The sequence below is a fragment of the Mastomys coucha genome, unplaced genomic scaffold (genome assembly GCF_008632895.1).
Source record: "Mastomys coucha isolate ucsf_1 unplaced genomic scaffold, UCSF_Mcou_1 pScaffold6, whole genome shotgun sequence".
In the NCBI taxonomy this organism is placed as follows: Eukaryota; Metazoa; Chordata; class Mammalia; order Rodentia; family Muridae; genus Mastomys; species Mastomys coucha.
Window position 1 is genome coordinate 124,211,883 of NW_022196912.1, and position 23,945 is coordinate 124,235,827.

The 23,945-nt window shown below is 47.2% G+C and overlaps 1 protein-coding gene and 1 long non-coding RNA gene across 17 annotated transcripts in view; one reads left to right on the top strand and one right to left on the bottom strand.

The window, feature by feature from the left end:
- Positions 1 to 23,945, top strand: part of Ppp2r5c (protein phosphatase 2 regulatory subunit B'gamma) — a 131,516-nt gene that overhangs the window by 22,824 nt on the left and 84,747 nt on the right. For 2 of the 8 annotated variants that reach the window (XM_031356817.1, XM_031356821.1), the window contains exon 1: positions 15,024 to 15,246. The exons of 3 other annotated variants lie outside the window; for them this stretch is intronic. In XM_031356817.1, the coding sequence (XP_031212677.1) occupies positions 15,153 to 15,246 (94 nt within the window). In that variant the 5' untranslated portion in view covers positions 15,024 to 15,152. Of the gene's footprint in view, positions 1 to 15,022; positions 15,247 to 23,945 lie in introns of those variants that run through there. 3 more of the 8 variants (XM_031356820.1, XM_031356819.1, XM_031356818.1) reach the window with 3 other exon arrangements.
- LOC116080460 lies at positions 7 to 14,971 on the bottom strand. 9 transcript variants are annotated; one of them, XR_004114441.1, is made up of 10 exons: positions 14,855 to 14,971; positions 13,056 to 13,272; positions 5,823 to 6,761; positions 4,622 to 4,664; positions 3,977 to 4,514; positions 3,330 to 3,434; positions 2,745 to 2,821; positions 1,953 to 2,114; positions 1,189 to 1,228; positions 7 to 386 (listed from the first exon to the last, which is right to left on the bottom strand). It is a non-coding gene; the product is annotated as an uncharacterized LOC116080460 (long non-coding RNA). The 9 variants fall into 9 exon arrangements; XR_004114443.1 differs by having other exon boundaries at positions 7 to 389; XR_004114442.1 differs by lacking the exon at positions 3,330 to 3,434.

Genomic DNA, 23,945 nt, shown 5'->3' on the forward strand with positions numbered 1-23,945 from the left:
GTGGTCTAGTGGTGATGAGTCCCTCCTCACACAAGTCTGATGGAGGTAGTCTAGTGGTGATGAGTCCCCTCACTGCTCTGCTTCTCTTGGAAACTTGAGGTCTTTGTTCCGAGGGATTTGTCTGCTGGCCTGGTGGGGCTGGTCCCAGTCACAGCACAGGTCAAAAAGAGACATTCCCAGTTCCCACTGTGGGAAGGGAAAGTGGCATGTCCTTTCTGGAAAGCACTGGCAGTCTCTTCTAAAGCTAAACAGAAACTCACCATGCCAGTCAGCAACTCTACTCTGTATACACAGAAGAAATTAAAATACACGTTCAGGCAGAGTCGTACAAGTGGCCATAGGAACATCCTTCAAGACAGCCAAGAGGCAGCTCAGATGTCTGTCAGCTGCTGAGCAGAAAAGAAAACACAGTGCTGTCCATACCGAAGAATACTTTCTGCCCAGCATTACAAAGAGAGAAGCCACTCGGCGCAGATGGACCTCCAGGTATTACACCTGGGACCAGCAAAAGCTGTCTTTTTCTCTTTTGAGACAGGTCCTGCTACATAACCCTAGCTGGCCTGAGCTTTCTTATGTAGACCAGGCTGACCTCAAATTTGGAGAGAGCTAGCTAGCTGCCTGCCTCTGCCTCCCAAGTGCTGGGATCAAAGGTGTGGGCTACCAAGCCACCCAATGCCCAGCCACGCCCAGCAGCTCTAGTTGTCTTTAACTTGACTTTATTATTGAAATGTAGAATTTTTGTGTTTGGGTATGAGTCCTTTTATTTTATCATACAATACACTTGTCACTATTATAAAAACTAAATACATAGTACACCCCTAATTCCCACTAGCAGAATCATCCTGGTTTTCCAGTAAAAGTTTCTGATTGCCTGCTCCCTGTTGTCTCACTGAGGCTCTCCTGGCATGTCTCCTCTGCAGCCCATCTCTTTACCTTTTAATTTCACATAGTTATTTTTTTCATTTTTGGATGTTGTAGTTGATTTTTTTTATTTCTAATTTGCCTTGTGGGCTTGCAAGCTTGGTATATTGTAGTGCAGGACACACAAGTTTGGGGACCCAAGTTCAGACCTCCAATGCCCATGTAAAATTCCGGGTGTGGCTGTGCCTGCCTGTAAGACCAGCCTCTAGGGTCAGAGTTGGGAGTGGCTAGGGATGTGACAGGATCTCTAGGCAGCTGGCTACCTACCTGGATGAAAACCAGCAAGGTCTAGGTTCAAAGAGAGACCCTGTGTTAAGGGAATAAACCAGAGAACATTATAGGAGTACACCTGACATCTCAGCTGGCCTTGGTACAGGTATACACAAGTACACATATACACATACATGTATACACACACGCACATGTACATATACCACATGTGTGTACATATATACAGACCCCCATGCATGTACACACATGCACACATGCTTACACCACATGCACACATATACACGCACATGCTTACAACACATGTACATACACATACTGAGAATACATACATGTACATACATTTATATACAGCATACAAGTGTATTTGCACGTGCCTATATTGAACAGGCACACACATACACATGTGCTTACACCTCTAATACCCACATCTAAAAGAAATATCTTACAATTTTAAAATATTGTGCTATCCTCTTGCATGTACTGTCAGATTTGTCGTTTCTTTAAATAGAGCAAACCCCAGTGTTTTCCAGCCTGTGTCAGAAACACTAACACTGGCAGTTGTGACATCGTGCTTATAATGTCTTCTTTCTGCCTGCCTCTTTATTTTTATGATGTGCTAATCGCCATCCTCAAATATTTTTAACAAATTGAGGCCTTAGAATAAAAGTTCTCCAGCAGGCTTTGTTTTTGTTGGGCCAGAATCCATTTGCCAAATACTTGCAGTTTAGGAATTCCTTAAACCGTGACACTTGACTAATAAATAGTCTACGGAGTCAGCCGCTCCTCAGCACCCCTCTCACCCCTGTAGCTGCTCTAAGTGCAGGCTGTTTTGGCTGGAGTACATCAAAGGTCGCCTGTGTAACTCAGGCGACATCTTCATCGTGGATGCTACATCATCTGTGGTGGCCGGGCAGGAGTGAGGGTGCCGGCAGACTGCTCTCTGTCATGCAGCCACATTCCCCCTGTGTAGTGCAGAGATAGTTTGTGAGGTCTACTCTGTTGTCCTCTCTGTGAATCCCACATTAGCCAGTCATACAGGAATGCTGCGTCATGGCCTCACTTAACCCTTCAGAGTCAGTAGTGGAGTGAGCTAACAGACATTCTTTTTTTTTTTTTTAAACCAACTAGATATATGAAAACTAGTTTAAGCATTATTTTAACTTTGGATTAACAGTTTCTTTTGACTTTTGTTTGTTTGTTTGTTTTCTAGACAGGGTGTTTCTGTGTAGCCCTGGCTGTCCTGGAACTCACTCTGTAGACCAGGCTGGCCTTGAACTCAGAAATCCGCCTCCCTCTGTCTCCCAAGTGCTGGGATTAAAGGCGTGCACCACTACTGCCCAGCTTCCTCTGACCTTTTTATGCATGACTGTTCTATTATCGTTGATTTCAGCTCTCTTTCTAATGTTAAAATGAAGTATTTCAACTCTTCCCATGCCTTTAAAAAAATTTTTTTAGCTTAGTGTTATTTTGTGTGCATGGATGATTTGCCTGAATGTATGCACACATGTGCTGTGTCTGTGTCTAGTGACTGTAGAGGTCAGAAGAGGGCATCAGACCTCCTAAAACTGGAGTTACCAATGATATGAGCCTACCTGTGTCGGGCCTCCAGACCATGTTGGCCTGCCAGTTCCCATTGTAGTCCACAAGGGCTTTCAGCCGCAGCTGCTCCCTGCCAATGGGAGGAAAAGAGACACTACAAGGAAACCAACCAAGAAAACTGGCAACAAGCATAGCTGTCCCCAAACTACACAGGTAAGCTGATAGGAGCTATACAAAGAGTGGTCAGGTAAGGGATCTGGGGTATGAATAGGGAGGATCCAACCCGGATCCTCTGTAAGAGCAGGGAGTGCTCCCAACCGCTGAGCTAACTCTCAGGTCCAGCCTATGTATTTTTGGATGTGTGTGTGTGTGTTGTGACTGACCATGGTACGTACTTGGAGGTCACGTGCTAACTTATCTCAGGTGTCAGCCTTTGCCTTCCACCTTACTTGAAGGAGGGTCTTTTGTTTGATGACACATACAGTAAGCTAGCTGGCCCAAAGGCTTCCTGCTTGTCTCTCATCTCTCTGAAGAACCACTGGGATTATATCTTTACCTGGATGTCAGTGATTCGAACTCGCTCTCTCATACTTGCATGGCAGGGACTTCACCCACTGAGCCTGGCCCCTGCCTCCTACCTTGATTTCTGGCATAGTGAGATGCTCCCTCTCTCAGGCCTGCAGTGGAGGGTGCTTTGAAGACCAGAGTCTGCTGATGCGGTGGGAGAGGGGTGCTCATTGTCACTAGAACACAGTAATTTTTTTTTTTTTTTTTTTTTTTTTTTTTTTTTTTTGGTTTTTCGAGACAGGGTTTTTCTGTGTAGCCCTGGCTGTCCTGGAACTCACTCTGTAGACCAGGCCGGCCTCGAACTCAGAAATCCACCTGCCTCTGCTTCCCAAGTGCTGGGATTAAAGGTGTGCGCCACCACTGCCCAGCTAGGACACAATACTTTTAAGTACTGTCAAGGAAGGGAAGTCAAGTGTATCCTGTTAAATTGCGATTCATTTGTTGTTTCTATTTAGATTTTATAATATGTTTTATTTTCTTAGATTTTCAGTTTTATCTCTTACTAAATGGGAAAATCTTGACTCGTCCCATCCTGGATATAATTGTGGCTGTGTGCTCTACTAAAACAATTGCAGCATCAAAAATACTGACATTGTAGACTAGGACTTTGAATTGGTTCATCTTATTGTAGAAGAACTGTTGACATTTGAATTGGAGTCCCACTAAAATGTTAACTATCTAGTGAATTGGGTAAGGATACAACTCAGAGGAGAGGTACCTGTCTGCCATGTGCAAGACCCCGAGTTCCAGCCTCAGTACACGGTGGGAGGAAGCACTGGAGAGAGAGTTGCCTTGTGGGGTGCGTGTACTCCTTCACTCAGGGGTATACTGCACCTCCCCACTTGCTGGGACCATTGTCCCCTCCTCACAGGTCTTGGCACTGTTGACTGTTCCGTTCGGGGTCCTTGTGCTTTCCAAGCATCACAGACAGACTCATCTGTGAGCTTATTTGTAATGTTTGTTGTTGTTCGTGTCTTGGAACCATTCCTTAAGTTGACTTCAAAGGGAAGAAGACATGGGCCAGAATCTGACCCATTACAGATTTTATCTACAGGACTACCAGATTGGTGGTGTCCCTCTTGTGTGTGAGAAGCCTGTCCCACTGTGCTTGTTCACTCCTGGGTCATACAAAAGCTGCAGTCACTTGCTGTGTGAAGGCATATTTTGTAGTTTAACCTAAGAGGTTGATCACACTCTGTAGGCCTGCTCAGTGAAACACTAGTCCAAGGCAGTTCCTCCATTTGGTGTTTTGGGGTCTGGAAGATCAAAGTGCCAAATGTTAAATGAAACACAGGTTGGGTTGGTTCTTTTGTTTTTGTTTTTTTAAGAAACTTATGAAAGTAGTAAATTAATTATGACTTACTTCTGTGTTGGGTGTGGTGGTGCACACTTTTAGTCCCAGAAGTCTGGAGGGAGAGGCAAGCAGATCATTGTGAGTTTGAGGTTAGCCTGAGCTACATAGTGAGACCCTATCTCAAAACAGTAACAACAACAACAACAAAATCCAAAACAGCTGGGCGGTGGTGGAGCACACCTTTAATCCCAGAATTTGGGAGGCAGAGGCAGGCAGATTTCTGAGTTGGCTATACAGAGAAACACTGACTCAAAAAACCAAAAACCGAAACAAACAAACAAAAACAAAACAAAAGCAAACCCCAGAAAAGCCAGGAAGAGGCCAGCGTGGGACCTGCCAGTGAGCTAGAAGCCCTGCATGCAAGTCGCTAAGTCTGGCTTTTCAGTAGAGGCAGATCCTGCTCCATCTTCATTCACAGACTCTACATTCTAACATAGCTGAAAGTTTCCATAAAGTGCATGTTCTTACTGTGTTAAAGTGCCTTCTGCGTCGGCTGACAGGTCTGGCTTCTTGCTCAGTAAAATGGGCATAAGCACATTACCAGGATGCCTGCTCCTGGTGCAGGAGCACACACATGGCCAGGGATCGAGCTCCATACTCCTGAGTCCTCCCTGCCCAGGTTTTTAGCTCCTCCCTGCCTTGATGCTGTCTTCTCTTGATTACCTGTGTGCCCTGGTGAGCAGGTGCGGGACCACAGTGATCTTAACTACCGTGGGTGACCACAGGTGACCCCTGGCCAACCATAAGAAATAGCCAGCAGGTTGTCAGACAGCTGAACCTGCAGCCAGCCCCTCCCCGTCCTTCAGGCTGCCCTTCTCCCCACTCCTGTCCTTTGAGCCGCTCAGCCTTTCCAGGGGCAGCCCAGGAAAACCTGACCTATGGTATCTCACATCCCATGTTGAGCATAAACCGTCTTCACCACTCACCTAGATTTTTTCAGGCCTCTTAAATTCAGTTCTTTATTACATACGTGTGCGAGAGTGTGTGTGTGTGTGTGTGTGTGTATGTGTGTGTGTACACACGTTATTCCTTGACATCCACTCTCTGTCCTCTCCTTCCAGCTAAAGACCTGGTTCCCAGACAACTGCTCTTCCTTGAGGTATCCCATGGCCCACTGCTCCTGCTGCCCAGTATCTCCTGAACTTCCCTGGCTCAGACCTTACTTTACCTTCATCTTAGAGTTGTAGTAAGATGTACATAGTGTGCTTACCTGTGACCTACACACCACAGGTGTGCCTTCAGCAGCATGTGCAGTCCCAACTGTCCAGGCCCATGCATACTGTCTCCCCAGACTTGAATCACCCTTGTAGAAGCTTTGCCCATCAGCAGTCCCCATTCCTCTTGCAGTTCTGGTCAGTCTCCACTCTGCTGTCTCTGGGGTTTGATGACTGGAGGTGTCTCCTAACTGGAGTCCTCCTCCTGGTTCCGTTTACTTTAGCAAGAGGCCTTCAAGGCTCACCAGAACTTTATTCCTTTCTGAGGCTAAGTGATGTTGAATTGCTTGTACTGACACTTCCTTCACTGGACAGCTGAAGTAGAAAGTGCTCAAACATGCTACCCCTTACCACATGCTGGCCATTGTCCCCTTGTCTGTGAGAGTGGGGCCTGCATGTCTGTTATAGATCCAGGAAGCTCTTGTTGCATTCGATAGAGGAGAGAAGAGTGCTGCAGCTCTGCTGTCCTTCCCCCTCCTCTCAGAGACTGCTGTGGTGCCACCTCTCACGATGCCCACGATGCCCAGGCACAGGCTGTTTGATCGCTTCCTTCTGCCTTGGGCTTCTCGAAAACGAGATCAGCTGCTCAGCTGACCTGCTATCGGATGCTAACGGTGTAGGCAGACCATGTAAAACAGATGCTTGAATACTTTCTGTGTAGTTCATGGGTTTCCTGTCTTCTCTGAGCAAAAAAAGACATGAGCACCTGCTGCGGTCTGAAAGGCATCCCAGGTCTTCGTGCAGGAGCTGGAGTAGGCAAGCTTTGTGAGATAAGCTCTGGTGGCTCTGCTCGTCACTGGAGACTTGCTCGAATCAACAGGGCCACTCGCGCCTGTCCCTTTGTCCTTGATGCTGGCAGTGGACTTTCCTGGCAGACTCTGAGCAGGGCTCTGGACTAGGGAGCTTTGACTTGTCTAAGGAAAGTCTATTTTGAACTACAAGTGAAGGCAGAGGTTTTAGGTTAGACTTCTTACCCAACAGGACCTGTAGCAGCTCCACTCACACAGCTGCCAGGGGTTTTAAAAAGTGGCACTGGCCAGCCTGATGCTGCACACTGCACTGCAGTACCACGGACTTCTCCACTACATGCCAGGTTGGGGTAGATGAGAAAGAAAGAATAAATAAAACGTTAGGCTGAGTTTAGAAACCAAGATTTGAAGGTTTTGTTCAGAAATATTTCCTAAAATTAAAATCAGTGGGATGTATTTACAGGCAGGATTTTTGTTTTGTTTGTTTGTTTTTAGTAAAGAACAAAACAGTAACAGAAGAACAGAGAGCGCAGGCTGAGTTCAGGTCTCTTCCACAGTTGGAAGACTCCAGAGTTGTCTTGAACAGCTCCAGCTCTGCTGGCACTTGCCCTGTAGGAGGCCTGTCATTCTGACCCTTGACAGTGCAGCCCTAATCAGGAGGCCTGGAAACAGCTGGGAACCGGTGTATACGGTTGTAGCACTGGACGGGTGATGGCTGAAGGTACAGGCCACTGCGTTGCCAGCAGTATGGGTGTCTTCACGACCGTGCATGGTGCTTTGACAGATGTGATTCGGCAGCATGTCCCCCCTCTTAGTTTTGCACAGCGGTACGGGGGTCTTCACGACCGTGCATGGTGCTGTGCATGGTGCTTTGATGGATGTGATTCAGTAGCATGTCCCCCCTTTTTTTGCACTACCAGGAAGACACGTAAAGTATTGTCAGGCACTCTGACCAGAGGAGGGACTGCTGAGTCCTCAACCTGTTCTTGCCATATCCTCATAGAGCACCCTCCAGGTATTACAGCACGGTCTAAGGGCTAGCCTTCAGGAGAAAGCCAGACCCCCAGGCTGGTCAAGCCCAGTGGCCACTCTAGGGTTAGTCTCCATGTAGGTTCTATAAGTGGCTCTGCTGTGTTCCCGGTCATCATGTGGGGCCCTTCCAGTATTCAGTTGGTGACAGAAGCATGTTCTGAGGAGAGCAATGGCTGCACCTCCCTGCTGCTGACCTTGTTGGGACTGGGCTTAGTGGCATCCTGCCTGGGTTTGAACTCAGCAGAGGGAGCAGTATGGCTTATTGGAACAGCATTCTGCTAACTGATGGATCAGTGCCTTGTTCAGCCATCATCAGAGACGCTTCCTCCTGCAGCAGACAGGAGTTGATGCAGAGATCCACAGTCATACATTATAGGCATGCTGTTCCGTTACCAGCCAAAGAAAGAAGCTTCCTGGGCCATTGATGCTCCCTCTTCCCATGTGTTCTTCCTTCAGCTACATTGGAGCAAACGATATGACTACTTTAGCAATGCTGAAAACAGTGAGATCTCTAAGGAGCAGCCAGTGCAACCGTGCTACCCCTCAGTGGCCTCCCGGACATGGAGAAATTATGTTGCCTTTCCACTCATATTTCTAATTTTTTTTTTAAATAATGTGCCACTCTATGTATTTGTTATAAATTAGGTCACACTCTCCCTGGAGGGAATCCAAGGAGGAAAAGCAGTCATGTGGCCCTAGAGACATAGCAAGGGTAGCCTAGGGCAGGGCCACAGGTCCTCGGACAGCTCCTCTCTTCCTGGGAGGAGCTGGTGCCACTGCCCCCCTCGCAGTGGCTGCCACAGCAGAACTCACAGCTGTCTTGCCGACACCAGGGCCTTCTGTGAGGACAGGATGACTGAGGGACACACAACTTCCCAGCAGCCATCACGAGTACATTAGAATTGTTGGACAGCTTGTGACTGGGGCCCATGGGGAGTTTAGGACGTGGCTGGGTCCCCAGACACCCAGCTCCACAGCTTTTGGATAGCGTGAGTAGCGGATACCATATTCCTTCCGCTCTGAAGGACGCTGGTAACAATCTATATTTCTAATTTTTACACATGTATGTCTGTGTAAACTTTCACAACCTTTCTTAGTCCCTTTGCCATTAAAGTAGTTTACAGTGCCTTAGAATCATAAATAAAATGTTATATTCTCAAAGAATAAATTTCTTACTAAGGAGTTGAGAAACTCCTCACTAAAAACTCCAAGACACTGAGAGCAGAGGTAGAAGACAGCGCTGAAGAGAGGGTGTCTCAGTCAGGGTTTTATTTCTGAGGCACCACACCACAGCAACTTGTAGATAAGGAAAGCATTTAATTGGTTTAGAGGTTCAGTCCATTATCAGCATGGCGGGAAGCATGGCAGCATGCAGGCAGGCATGGTGCTGCAGGAGCACGCAAGGCAGCAGAAGGAATCTGAAATTGCACAGTGGGTGGAGCCCAGGAAACCTCAAAGCTCACTTCCACAGTAATGCACTTCCTCTAGCAAGGCCACACCCACTCCAACAAGGCCACGCTAATAATGCCACACCCATTGGAGTAAGTCTGTGGGAGCCAAACCTAGTCAAACCACTGAAGAGGGCAGCCAAAGCTCTTGGGTTGGAAGACTAGGGTGGTTAAGGGATCAGTGGCAGCCAGGGACCTACAGATGTAGACAGTCCTTCCAAGAGATGAATGGTGCATCATCTAGTAATAGGAAAAACCATCTTAAAATCCACTGGAACAACCAAGGCATCCCAAATCCTAAGAAGGGGAAGGGCTGGAAGACTTATGCATCTTGATTTTAAAACACCAAAGTTACAGTAAACAGGATAACTGTGGGTTTCCATAACAACACCCAAGGCTAGAGCAGAGTAGAGAGCCAGAAGTAAGCCAGTCCAGAGGGAGAGCACTGGAAACCGGAAGTCCACAAACAAAATCACCTCACACATATGGAAAGTAACTCTAAATGCAGCAGAATCCTAAGTGCTGTGAGCCAAAAGTATGAGAAATCTTTGAAGGGCCGGGCGGTGGTGGCGCACGCCTTTAATCCCAGCACTTGGGAGGCAGAGGCAGGCGGATTTCTGAGTTCGAGGCCAGCCTGGTCTACAGAGTGAGTTCCAGGACAACCAGGGCTACACAGAGAAACCCTGTCTCAAAAATCAAAAAAAAAAGAAAAAAGTCTTTGAAGGAATTGGTGGTGGGGAGTTTATGATATTAGATTCAGCAATGAATTTTTGGACACACCTTTAAATATTATGGGTAATAATAAATAAACTAGGTAAACTGTGTTATTTCAAACTTAAAAACCTCAATGTGTGCAAGGGTACACAGCAAAATGGGCAACCTACGGAGGAGAGGGAAATATTTGCACATGACTAGCCTGATAACAGATTAATATCTAGACCATATGAACTCCTATACATGCCCAACAGCCAAACAGTTTACATCTGTAGAAGACTCAAATTGGGGCTGGAGAGATGGCTCAGCAGTTAAGAGCACTGACTGCTCTTGCAGAGGTCCTGAGTTCAATTCCCAACATCCACATACATGGTAGCTCACAACCATCTGTGATGTGTTCCAATGTACTATTCTAGTGTGTGTCTGAAGACAGCTTGCAGTATACTCATATAAATTAAAAAAAAAAAAACTTTAAAAAAAAAGAAGACTCAAGTTGACATTTCTCAGTATATACACTAATGACCAATAGACGCAAACATACAGGCTCAGCATCACTAATCATTAATGATGCACATGGAAATTACCCTGAGATCTCACACACAAACCAGAGCTGCTCACAGTAGAGGACTGGGCCCTTGTGTGCTGGTGGTAGGAACATCAAATGGTACAAGAACTATAAAAACCGTGTGGAGTTGCTTCACAGAATTTAGAGTGGAGTTACTTGATTCCACGTCAGGGCACCCATCTGAAAGAATCTAGAGCGCTGAAGTGTACAGGTGAAAATGGTTAGGATGGGGCAGGCACGGGGGCTCAGGAAATGAAGGGACTTGCTGCCTAGGTGGATGGTCTGAGTTCTCTGTCCCAGGGAGACCGACGTGGTAGAAGGGAAGGGCTGGTTCCTGTAGGTGGTCCTCTGATTCGTGCCATGGCGTGTGTGGGCACACACACCCAGGCAAACGTAATAAATAATAGGTTTTATGTTGCGTGTCCTGTTTCAGCCCAGTCTTAAGTGAGCTGTTTCATTCATGGTTACTACATTTCTAGAATGGATTTTTAAAGTAAAATTACTAAGCAAAGCCTGGTTCCTGTTGCCAACCTTTTCTAAGCCGGTGAGCAGCCTGTGGCTCTGCTGGCAAAGCTCCGGTACAGTGCAGTTACTGTTCTTCCTATCATTAGAGTTGGGTGGGCAAGATGGCTCAGTGGGTTCTGTCCCGAGCAGGAAGGGAGAATTGACTCTTTTTTTAAAGATTTTATTTCTTTTTTAAGTTTTATTTATTTTATGTGTGTGGTGAGTACACTGTAGATGTACAGATGGTTGTGAGTCTTCATGTGGTTGTTGGGAATTGAATTTTTAGGACCTCTGCTCACTCCGGTCAACCCTGCTTGCTCCAGTCAACTCTGCTCCCTCAGACCCAAAGATTTATTATTATTATATATGAGTACACTGTAGCAGTCTTCAGACGCAGCAGAAGAGGGCGTCAGATCTCATTACTAGTGGTTGTGAGCCATCATGGGGTTGCTGGGATTTGAACTCAGGACCTTCAGAAGAGCATTCAGTGCTCTTACCCACTGAGCCATCTCTCCAGCCCAAGAACTGATTCTTAAGTTGTCCTCTGACCCTCAACGTTTGTCCCTTTACATGTGTGCACTAAATAAATACAGAGATAGTTGTAAAGAAGTTGTCATTGACCCAGTAGGTAAACACACTGCCATGCAGTCGCTGACCGCTCGTAGATTTTTTTTTTTCCATGAACTAGATCATTTAAATCCTAAGGGCCTAATGTTTTTCTAATAAATTTTATTAATCTGTATTTACATTTTTTCGGTTGAGGGGGGATATGAAAACGTTGGGGTTTATTTCAGTTTTACTTCTTATGAGCGGGTATTGGTGACACAGGCCTTTAATCCCAGCAGGCAGGATGCAGAGGCAGGCAGGATGTAGAGGCAGTCAGGATGCAGAGGCAGGCAGGCAGAGGTCTTGAGACCAGGCCAATCTGGTCTACAGTGGGTTCAGGGGCAGCCAGGGCTACCCAAAGAAAGCCTACTGGAAAAACAAGAAACAACAGAATAGATTCTTGAGAAACATACAAAGTAACTTTTCAGATTAGCTCCCTTCCTGGTGCCTCTTGGCCCTGGCCTAGCTGTGGGGCCCGGCTGTGGGTGGGGCCTGGCTGTGAGGTAGGAGTGGTCAGTGGTCTTGACTTGTTTTGTGTTTGCTTGCCTAATTCCTAGCTGGCAGGCATGAGGAAGGGCTTGTTTGCATGCCACTTAGCTGTTGTCTTCTAGGGGCTATTTATATGGTTCCCTCCATCCATTGGCTTGGTTTATTCTCAGTTGTCTGAGAGCGTTGGTTGGTGTTGGTCACTGCTCCTGTGTCCTGCGCTCCTGTGATGTATGTCTAGTCACACTCTCATTAGTCTGTTGACTTAGGTTGGTGGCACTAGCCTCTCTCTTCAGAATTGTCCTCATTCTTCGTGCGGCACCACCGCCCGGCTCAGAATTGTCATTTCTTTTTCTGGGTGAATTTTAGGATGATCTCATCATTTATCTTGGAAAAAATGAAGAGGCCCACCTGGGTTTTGAGTGGAAAAGGGCATGAGGCATATCGCCAACACTGCCGTGTGTGTGTGTGTGTGTGTGTGTGTATGTGTCCAGTTCAGGAGCACAGCTCCGCCTTAGGGTTGTTTGTCTATAGGCTGCTCTTTTTAATGTAGACTTACTGTGTAGTCTAGTCTGTCATGAGCTCCTCCTGCCTCAGCTAGAGTGTGCTGTGCTACGCCTGCCTCATATCCAGTGCAGTATGTTTTATAGTCTTTAGAGTTCTGTAAAAAGTACTTTATATGCATAAGGTTTCTAAGAGTATGGGAGAAATCACTAAAAAGGCTTGATATCCTTTGATCTAAGATCATTAGGAAAAACACTTTTTTGCCTGTGAATTTGTCTGTTATATAAAGCTGCTAAGCATCTCCTCTCCTGCATGTCTGTATTCTAGTTCATGAGCACAGCCCTAGGGTGTGCTCACCCCTCTCTCACTCGGATGACAGGAATTATTGACAGGCAGGGTACAAGGAGTGTCCGCCTGTGGGCCCTTAGCCCCTTCCCACACTGCTGTCTATGTCTGTCCCATCCCTCTGGATCACTCCTTGACTCAGGAGGTGACATGAGGGAAATGACCTTTGCCCTCAGCATCACCAGCCTGTCTTGAGAGACAGTGGTAGGGGGAGCTGTTTGTAGGGATATGGTTAGTTGAGAAACTCCTGAGACAAGTGGACAGGCAGAATCTTACTTGCTTTTCCTCCTCTCCAAGCACAGGCTGCTCCAGTAGCCCACAGGTCAAGTGCAGAGAGCACCATCAGGTGGCTTCCACTCTCCAGGACTGAGGTGTACCTCCATGGCAGGTCACTTGCCTGGTGTGCCTGAGGCCCCAGGGCCATCGTAGCACTGCAAGCTCATCCTTGTCCTTGAGTTCTTCTGAGCTCTAGAAACCTGCAGCATTCTTGGCTCTGAAGGAAAGAGCATAGGGATTCAAATAGACTTTTTTTTTTTCCTGTTGAATTACTGGAACAGCTACTGAGAAGGTAGAATATGTTCTTGTTGGTGAGGGAAGACCTGATAATCGTTCTGAATGGTTGCAGGGTTTCTTTCATGCACTGCAGTGTACCGGGCTAGCCTCACAGAAGTAATGGGCAGTGCGGCAGGCATGTTCAGGAGTTAAAGGCTTTTTTTCTATCTTGTTCTTGAATTGAGCGTTATAAAGTAACACAGCATAATTCCAGGACTGTTTTTCTGAAAAGTGAAAACTTTTCAGCCCTGAAAGCGATCTCCCCACGTTCCATTGCCTCCCCGAAGACCCAGCAAGCACATTTCTTTTTATAGGAACATCACCCACCAGCATCCCAACAGTGCTCTGACTCGGAAGTGCTCCCTTCTCTGAGAATAGTCCTTTACAGTCATTCTTTTTGGTTTTTTCTAGACAGGGTTTCTCTGTATAGCCCTGGCTGTCCTGGAACTCACTCTGTAGACCAGGCTGGCCTCGAACTCAGAAATCTGCCTGCCTCTGCCTCCCAAGTGCTGGGATTAAAGGTGCATGCTAGCACCACCCAGCCATTCTTTTTTGTTTTTAAGATATGAATAGTAGTATAATAAATGAATAGAAAAAACTCTTAATTTTAAATTTAAAGAAAGCATAACTTAAGGAATCTAAAATAATAATGTTTTTAAACTACAAAAATAGAATGGGCCAGACAGACAGCTAGCTTAGTGGGTTAAGGCCGCCAAGTCTGAAGACCCAAGTTTGATTCCTAGGACCACATGGTGGAAGGAAAGAACTGTTTTCCCACAGGTTGTCCTCTGAGCGCCACATGAGCTGTGAACACACACACACACACACACACACACACACACACACACGATGAGTAAATAAATATATTTAAATATAAAATAACCAAACCTGACATTGCATTTTTCTTAGGCCCCCGCCTCTATTTTATGCCTTTTAAACGTTTCCACAGCCATGGAGTAGACATGTCTTCATCTCTAGCACTTCCGGCTGTTAACTATTTAGCAGCCCTTCCACAGATTTTTAACCCTCACTTTTCTGGGCTGGGGGTAGAAACTAGGTCTCAGGAAGAAGCCTGTGTCCTGATTATAAATCCCTCAGTTGCCCTATTGATAGTAAGGAGGCTGAGCACAGGGCAGAGCGTGGACCCCTTGGAGCCTTTAGTATTTAAATAGCCCCTTACCTCCTGAAAACTGGGTTACCAGAATGCTCCTAAAGTGTATCTCAAGCTGAAGGTATAGCTTAATGCAGAGGTTTGCCTCGCCAGCACCAGGCCCTAGGCTAACCTCCTAGTACTGTTAAAAAGGGAAAAAACAAACCTTAAATGAGTGAAATAAGAACTGGGAGGTAGAGGGCACAGGACAGGTGGGTGTAAGGCACCACGGAACTCAGGGGAACCAGTTTGGGAAGCGGCAGAACATGGAGACTGAGCGAGCGTGTAAATGCTCCCTTTTCCGGTTGCTCTCGGAGTCTGCGATAGGGGTTGCGGGCCCCTGGTGCCACCCTCTGAGAGCTGGGATTCTTACCTAAGAGTTAGTGAGAAATGAAGACTGTGGAAAGCCAGAACGTGCCCAGGCTTCTAGCGCACACTCTCTGACAGCCAGACAGAACGCTCTTTCCCTTTGCAGGCTTCCCCCCCCTCCCAGTGTCATTTTAAGTTGCAGCTTCCAGCCAATCAGCGAGCTCCATGCCTAGTGACATCACGAAGCAGCCAGTTCCCTCCAGCTGCAGAGAGCTTCAGTTTGTCTTTTTTTTTTTTTAAAACTAAAATGGAGGCTGGTTTCTTGCCTTAAGGAGTACAGCGCCCTTCCCGCTGGAGCCTAGATGTTGACATGTAATAAAGCGGGCAGCGGGATGGTGGTGGATGCGGCCAGCTCCAACGGGCCTTTCCAGCCCGTGGCCCTTCTCCACATTCGAGGTGAGTTATTGTGTGTTCTGCTGACCGGAACCTTTCGTGGGTAGTTAATAAATGGCTATTGTGCTTTGGGTAGGAGAAGCAGGAAGGCTAACCACAGAGTCCCCTTCACGTTGACGGGACTGCGCCTGAGCCGGCGAGGGGTGTCACCTCCAATCGGTGGGCATTTTACACATTACTTACGGGGCCTGGCTCAGGAGGCCTTGCACGCAGAGTTCAAAGCAGGTTTTTCTGCTTGCTCCCTGCTCTCCCATCCCCCTTTCGAGGCTGTGCTGATGTCAAAGGATGTGAAGTCACTGCCCGGGGAAGGTCTTGGGTGGGGGAAGGAAAGAGGCGGGCCAGGCGGGCCTGGCTAAGTTGTCTGCTCACAGAGTTTGAGTTACCTTGGTGTTAGTGTTGGTTAATACTGCAAGGGTTTTACTGCGGCCACAGCTCTGAATTAAGGGTGAGCTGCAGGCATAGAATGTGCAGAATTGATCAGAAGAGAACTTCATTTTGGAGGATGTGTGCTCTAGCCGTAAAGCCTGAAGGGAGCGAGGCTCCTGCTTGAAGTCTTGAGATCTGCTGGGGTTCTGGTTGTTCAGTGCTAGCTGGTAGCTTTAGAGCAGTGCCAATGCTTTGCATTTACAAAGGCCTTGTTAAGATTTAAAAGGGCAACAAGTTTTCAGTGTGTATATAGGTCACGGGAATGCCCAGCCTGTTGGAAGCAAATGTGTAGCTTTTTCTCCATCCTCATTGAAATGCTGTAGAAGTTGGATTCCATGATGGCTAAGTGTAAGACGGCCAGGAAGAAGGCCACAGGTGCCTCAGCTGTAGGACCCAGGCAGCAGTATGTACGTTGCTTGTGAACCATGGGCTAATGAGCAGTAACTTGACTGGATTACAGGTAGAAGTCCTATATTAATATGTATAAGGTCCCTTATGGGTAAATTTTTTTTTAATTTTTCAATTTTTATTTTATGTATGTGTATATTTTGCTTGCATGTATATATGTGTACCACATGCATGCCTGGTGCCCACAAAGGTCAGGAGAAGGCTTCATAGTCTCCAGAACTGGAGTTAGGGATGCTGAGAACTGGGCCCAGCTCCTCTCCAGTGGTAGCAAGTGCTCCTGACCACTGAGCCATCTCTCCAGCCTCAACAACCCTTCTTGGCTTGTGAGCCTTCTGGTACTTATTAGACACCTGATACTCTAGTTCTTCTTGGAATTGTGAATTTGTTCAAAAATAGAATCATTTAGTTTTACATTTTATAAATAGAGTCATTAATTTATGGGAGGCCCTGTTCCAGACTTTACCATGCCTGCCTGCCATGGGGTGTCCTCCCCAAGCTGTTCAGTGTCTGATTGTCAAGAAAAGTGAAATGCCTGACCCTGGAAGGGACTCAAGGTTTTCAGAAAGAAACCTGTAGCAACCTAGAAATTGCTTGTAATGCAAACAGCTGGAATAGCCCCTAATTTTAAGTGTCAAGGAATACTTGATTTCCTCATACAGACCTCTTAAAGCAGACATGTTAATGTTATTGTCTTAAACGTTGGGCTGTGTGAGCCAAGTGCTGAAGGTCATTTAAAATGACAAACATAGGGCCCCTTCCCCAAAGTCCCTGCTGGAGAAGGACAGAGGACAGGAAGAGACACCTGTGGGCAGGGAGCCCCGGGGAGCACCGGAGCTTGAGGTGCTGGGAAGGGAGGATCAGGAGAGGGCAGCCCCCACCCCCACCCCTCCTTAAGGCAGCAGGAGTCTTTCACTCCAGAGGGAGTGCAGCCTGCCCAGGATGGGGTAGCCCTTGAATCTTGAATGGGAGGACTGGAGTCCAAATCTAGGGAGCTGTTTTGTCTCGTTTGCAATCTTTGTAAATCAAGTTTGAAGAGAAACTCTGGCTGTTGGCAGAATAGCTTTCTAGGGGATTACTGGTTCCTTCCTGTCAGTCACCTGTTCAATTCAATGGCCCCTTTTTTACATGACAGTTGTATACCCAGAGTTCAGTTCTTAGTCATTTTGCATACCTTAGGGTTGACTTTACTATACACTAGGTTGATCCTGACTTGGTCCTTGAGCAGATGCAGTGGGTGGGGGCACTGGGGTGGGAGCAGTCACGTGGCAGCTGCTGCTCTCCTCATTTGTGCTCCAGTTAGTTTGGTAGCTGGTGATGCTGATGGTGCTGATAGTGATTAATGCGGCAAATTCACCATTCCCAAAAGTTCAAGTGTCGAGGGAAGATGGTTTAACCGGTGCAGCCCTGACTACCTTCTGGGGAGTGATAACTGTAAATTTAGCTTGATGACTTAGATCCTGCACTTGCAGGTTATCCAAGAGAGCAGTCTACCAAGATGAGAACGTACTTTGTGATGTCCACTGTACTAGCCCGTGGCCACATGTGACCATCAAGCACTTAAAATTCTTTATTTTAGATAAGCGTCAGCCAGGGGTGTCAAATTGGAACACAAAGGTCTAGTCTGGAATTGGCACTCTTTCAAGTAAAGTCCAGACGTAAATATTTTTGGCCCTGAGCAGAACCAGCTACAGAGGTGAACAAAGAAGAGGGCCTGCCTGTTGACCCACAAAGTTTTATGTACACAAACAGGGAGCAGGCTAGCTCGTGGGTCCTGGGTTCCAGACTTGTTCTCACTACTTGTGCATGTCTGAGCCTAGTAGACCGTGGGTGGGTCCTTAAGCTTCTGTCACCGCCTCTCCTGCCCTCCATGGCTGGCCCCTGGAGCTCAGCTGACCCACCTCTGAGCCAGGCTTCGGGCAGGGCAGAGACAGCTCAGCCAGGAAGATGCCAGCAATCAGAGAAGGAAGCAAGACAGACAGCCTACAACCTCTTGCTGTTGACCTGTATTCAGGGCCATCAGAAAGTCTTACACCTGATAACCTTGTGTTGATTGATCTCCTAGAAACTTCCAAGGTGACAGTGGGGACACCTAGGTGGAAGCAGGAGAGCCGGTGGTTTTTTTTTGTTTTTTTTTTTTTAAGTAGCCTCTTTCTCCTGGGAAGTGGGGTCTAATGAAGGGAGCCCTGCTCTGTCTCAAATACTTGCTGGGTCATAGGTTGGTGGGTGTTAACTTTGCCAATAAGAAAAAAACCCATCCAGGGGGCAAGTGAAGCAACTGCCCCCTAGCCTCCGTTTCCTAGCACGAGACTCTGACAGTGGCTTCGCAGTGTGGGTGGGCAGTGCACTCAGGACACACCTGAGGCGGGTGTTGTATGAGCAGGATGGGACCCACTGCTACCCACATTTTCCAAACAAGGACGGCAAGCTGCCCGAGTGAGGCTTAGAAAGTAAGGAAGCCTTTTCTGGTTGCCTGTCTTGTCACTCACCCTCTGAGTGGCAGTGTAGGAATGACCAGCGCACCCTCCCTGTGCATGGATGTGCCTTGTGGCGGCCTGGGGAGGGGTGGTGTGAAGCCTGCAGTAGTTAGTTCTGCCCTTGGAATTGGGGAGAAGGCTACTCACGTGGTTGCTTTATATAGTAAAAGCCATTTCTGATTGTTTGTTTGTTTGGTTTTTTTTTCATTGAGACATGTTAATTGTGTAGAAGAATGAGAGGGAAAGCTGGGGCGAGAATGAGAGAAGCTCAGCTGGTACTGATTGCCTGGCATCCATGAAGCCCAGGGTTCGGTCCCCAGCTTCTCACGGAGCCAGGTACTGAGGCTCTCAGCACTCTGGAGGCGGAGGCAGGAAGAAGCTTGGGACTACATTGTGAGCTCAGGACAGCAGCCTGGCTCTGGGAGGACCCAGGCTCACTCTGGGAGCACCTGGGTTCTGGGAGGATCTGGGTTCTGGGAGCACCTGGGCTCTGGGAGGACCTGAGCTCTGGGAGGACCTGGGCTCTGGGAGGACCTGGGTTCTGGGAGCAACTGGGTTTGGTGTCCTGGGAGGGGTAGGTGGGACGTTTGGACCTAGGAAGAGAATTGGTGGCTAGTCAGAGAGGCTGGAGTGCACCAGCTCATGGTTCCTCACCCCACACACGTTTGCTATGTGTTGGTTATATACTTTGCAAGCTCAGAGCACTGGCTTACTCACTCGCTCTCAGTGGTCCTGCCTGCTGGTGAGCAGCTATCCTAGTGTGTCTGTCTCAGCCTCATCCAGCTTGGGGGCCTACTGTGTGGGTACTGCCTCAGGTGTCTGTCCCAGAGCAGAAGCAGCATTGACTGCATGTTTGTTAGTTTCTGGACCAAGGCCACATCTACCTATTCCACTTTTCCTTTTGAGTCCTTCCAGTGCCGAAAGACATTATTATTCCCCCACTTTTTTTTCTTCTGGAGTCTTCTGTGGGGCTACAGAGATGTAGTGAGTCTAAGACAGTCAGAGCCCAGCACAGCTCCTGTCACAGAATCGCGAGGTGAGGGGAGCAATCCCATCATATTCCTACATGCTCACTGTTTCCTGCACATAGGACTTTGTGTCGTTCAATGTCTGGGGAGCAGCAGTCCTTTCTTATCTGAGAAAGTAGGGCTTGCTGAGGGTCGTACACATTTTAAGATTTTTTTTTTATGTGTGTGTCTCTGTGGGTATGTGCATATGAGTGCAGGAGCCCAACTAGGCCACAAGAGGGCACCAGATCTTCTGCACCGCACCTGGATTTATAGGTAGTGTGAGCCACTAGACACGGGTGCTAGGAAGCCGACTCTGATTTCTGCAAGGGCAGAAGTGCTTCTAATGACAGAGCCCTCCCTCCAGCCCCCAAGAACTTCGTCTTAAACCACAAGATGGAATGCCCTCCTAGCCCTCTGGAAGGGTCAGACAGGGAGGGTAGTTTTAAGATCAGGGCCAATCCGAGGTGTACTGTCAGTTTAAGGTCAACCTGTAGCAAAAAAAAAACCAGTCAGGCTCAAAAGATGGCTCCGCAGGTAAGGGGGCTTGACACCAAGCCTGATAATTCACCATCAATTCCTGGAATTCACATGGTGAAAGGAAAGAACCAGTTCTTACAAGTTGTCCTCTGACCTTCATACATAGGCACCCCCCCCACACACACACACACCCACTAAAATTTTTGTAATGTAATTTTGAAAATGTTTTAAAGCCTTCCTTTTTAATTTTGACAAGACATTGCCCGAAGCAAGTAAGAACACCACACTCTGAGCAGATAGAGGACTGGTTTTATTTTAGGTTCATGAATTATTCATAAGTCAAAAAATTGTTGTGGTTTAAGAATGCAGGCTAAAGTGTAATGGTTAAAGACCATGAGTAAATGTAGACCAGCTTCTTATTTGGAAAAACATAAAGCCAAGGGGCCGACAAAGGGCTCAGAGGGAGGGGCCAGTGAGGCTTGGTCAGAGTTCTGTCTCAGCAGCCCATGTGGCGAAGCAGAGAATGGAATCCTGAAATTTGTCCTCTGCCCTCTGACATATGTGCACACATGTACCAGAATATGTTTAAAATGTTATCTTAAAATAACTACAAAATGAAGCTGTGTTGGAATGGTGCTCACCTGTAATTCTGGTGCTGTAAGACTGATGTAAAATTTAGGATCAAAAACTCAAGTCTAACCTGAGATGCTTGTAAGTTCAAGGCCGACCTGGGGCTACATTGTGCCGCACAGCTGTAGTGAAACCTGTTAATTGTGGATTGGCTCAGTTGGGGAGCATTGTGTGCTGTGGGCTTCCTTGGTTCTCTGGGTATGGCAAAGATGGGATTTTGTAATTTACTGCCAGGGAATGCAGACTGGAGCGTCAGGATCTCTGCACCTTACCCAAACAGGAAGGGGCCACTAAGTCTAAGGAAGCATGCTGATGCAAACAACATAGGATCCAGGGAAGGAGACACCCGGTATCCATTCATGATGGTTGAAGGAAGAATGTTAGAAACGCAGTGACAGACTTGTCATAGCACAGGAATTGCTCTCCCTCCGTGGCCACAGCCTCCCTGTGTGTTGGCTGTTTTACCCGCTGGTTGCTGACTCACAGCAGCTGCACGGCTCCCCATGTTTTTTGGAGTCTGTGCTTGATTTGATATTGACAGCATTCTGTTGGCAGCTAGTTACACAGTAACTAGCTGCCTTTAAGTTGTCGAGGAGATGAAACCAAGGTTTCTCTTGAGCTTCAGGATATGGATAAAGTCACACGATTAGATCCAAAGCCATGGTTCTGTCAGGCACGTGAGCCCTTCTCTGTGCCTAGAAATAGGAGTAATAATTGATTTACCTCTTAAGTGTTTGTGAGAGGGATAAACAAGTAAATATAAGTCAGTAGCTTAAAATGAAATGTTGTAAGTCCACATGTTAGCAGTGGCTGTGGGGGCCTTTTGTGGGGTACCTGTGGTACTTTCTGGAGCCCAAGAGCTAACCACAGTTACAGCTGGGCACCTGCATGTGTGCCCCCTTGAAGTTCAGTTGAGGTCTGTTTGCCTCTGGCTTCCCAAACCTTTTCATCTCTTACTGTGTTGCCCCCATAGAGCAGCACCCCCAGTCCCCTGTGAGCGGGTATAAAATTAACTGCTGGGTGATTCCAGGTGCTACCTCCATGGCCTGTGTGGAGCATGCCCTAAAAAGGTCCAGCCTTTTGTAACTCTGTCAAGTCCAGCCTAAAAACTTCAACTTAGGTGGAGTCTTAGCATTAACAGCTGTAAGACGTATTCCGTTTCGAAGTCAGTGATCGCACGCGTGGTATTTCCCATCTGGGCTTTGAGCACAGTGTTGCTGACTGATGTTTTCACGGGGACTCACTGCTCACAGGGATATATTTCTTTTTGGTTGTGTGATCTTTTCCCCCTTCTCGTGAGATGGAGCTTATGTTGCCCAGGCTACTCTCAAATTCCTGAGCTCAAGAAGCCCTCCTGTTTGAGCCTCCATGAGTCTGGGACTGCGGGCATGTGCCGCTGTGCCTAGCTAGTACTCTTCTGTGTAACTGGGAAGCACTGGCACTGCCCTTCAGCTCACCTCATCTTCTGCCTGTCAGATTGGGCAGCATTGGAACTAAGTGAGATCTCAGGTGTAACCTTAAGTCTTATTATTTTAATTTTTAATATCATGGTGTTATAGAGCTTGATATGTTAATATTTGGGGGATTTTATCATTTGCATATGACAGCTTTTATCATATGAATTTTTGTCTGCTGGTTGTGTTGCTTGTAACTTCTGTTTCTAAATTGTGGTGTTTTAACTTCTGAATTCCTGAGAACAGTCATACTCCACTCTAGGGAACAATCCTAACCCTCGCAGAGCCGCTAGCCCCAGTCTCGGGAGGCTTCAGAGAAGAGGTGGACGGAGGTGTACATTGTAGCTGCTTTCGGTTCCGAGTCTTCCTGCTCTGTGTAGGCCACACGCACCTGAGCGCCACAGCCTCAGAACTCGGTTGTGACAGCCCTGTAGTCTACAGAGGACCATACACACCAGGAACCCCAGAGTTACAGAGCTACCTTCAAGGGGTCTCTCTGCAGGTGCCCCTTTCAGATAGTCTAAATGCTGTCCGTCACCATAGGAAGACCAGTGTGTACACGTTGGCTTGATGGTGAGCCAGTGCTAGGTAAACAGCTACTTTCACAGAAGAAGGTAGCAATGTCCAGCTAGCGGCCACCATGCACTATGACATGCACAAGCTTGTCTACCTTGATGAAACATGATTTGTTTTAGAAAATTCCACCTCTGCCACAAACTTTCTCAAGTCTGTGTGAAGAAGTGCAAAGCTCTCATTGAGTGCCTTGGCTTTGCTGAGGATGTGCCCCCTCTTGGTAAATTGAGCTGCAAGCTTACTTCTCTAGCCACCTTCTAGAACCATCACTTTTACTTGAAACACCAAAAGTCACATTGTGTTTATGACATGAACGTTTGGGCACATTTCCTCAGATATCTAAGCAGCAAGTTATCAGCTCAAAGCAAACAGTCGAGCGACACTACTCTTTGTCTCTTGTGAAATTTCAGCTTTCAAACCAAGTGTAGATTTTGGAGAATTTGTATCGGCCGTTGTAAGTGTAAAAGCTCTCAGGGAAGACTGTCCTGCTGGGGTTGGTGGGATTGTTTACTTACAGTGGAAGGGAGTCCTAGGGACCAACCAGTAACTACCGCACAAGACAAATACCAGCCAGTAACTACCGCACAAGACAAATGCCGGCAATGGAGTCATTGACGGTGCATTGCATGCCGGAGGAGTTTCAAGTAACTGAAACTTCATCAGCACAGCCTCAGATCCACATTGCAGCCAGTATTTAAGAAGGTGGCATTTGCTGGCCAGGTATAGTGGCTGGTGTGTGTAGGAGGCTGAGGCAGGAGGATCACTGTTAGCTTCAGACTAGCTTGGACTATAGAGTAAGACAATTTCAAAAGTCAGCCAATCAAAATGACAACAAAAGTAAATAAAGCTGCAGCTGTCACTTCCTGAGCTTTAATGTCAAATGGAAGACCATTAGAAATGCTGTGGAAGGGGCTGGCGAGATGGCTCAGAGGGTAAGAGCACTGACTGCTCTTCTGAAGGTTCTGAGTTCAGATCCCAGCAACCACATGGTGGCTCACAACCATCTGTAATGAGATCTGATGCCCTCTTCTGGTGCATCTTAAGACAGCTACAGTGAATTACGTGGGAGCGAGCAGGGCTGGGGAGCAGTCACACACATGATAGCTCACGGCCATCTGTACAGTTATAGTGTACTCATACACATAAAATAAATAAAATAAATCTTTAAAAAAAAATGCTGTGGAAGGGCCCCTTTCAACTAAGTGTAAGAGTGAGAGAGAGAGAGAGAGAGAGAGAGAGGGGGGGGGGGG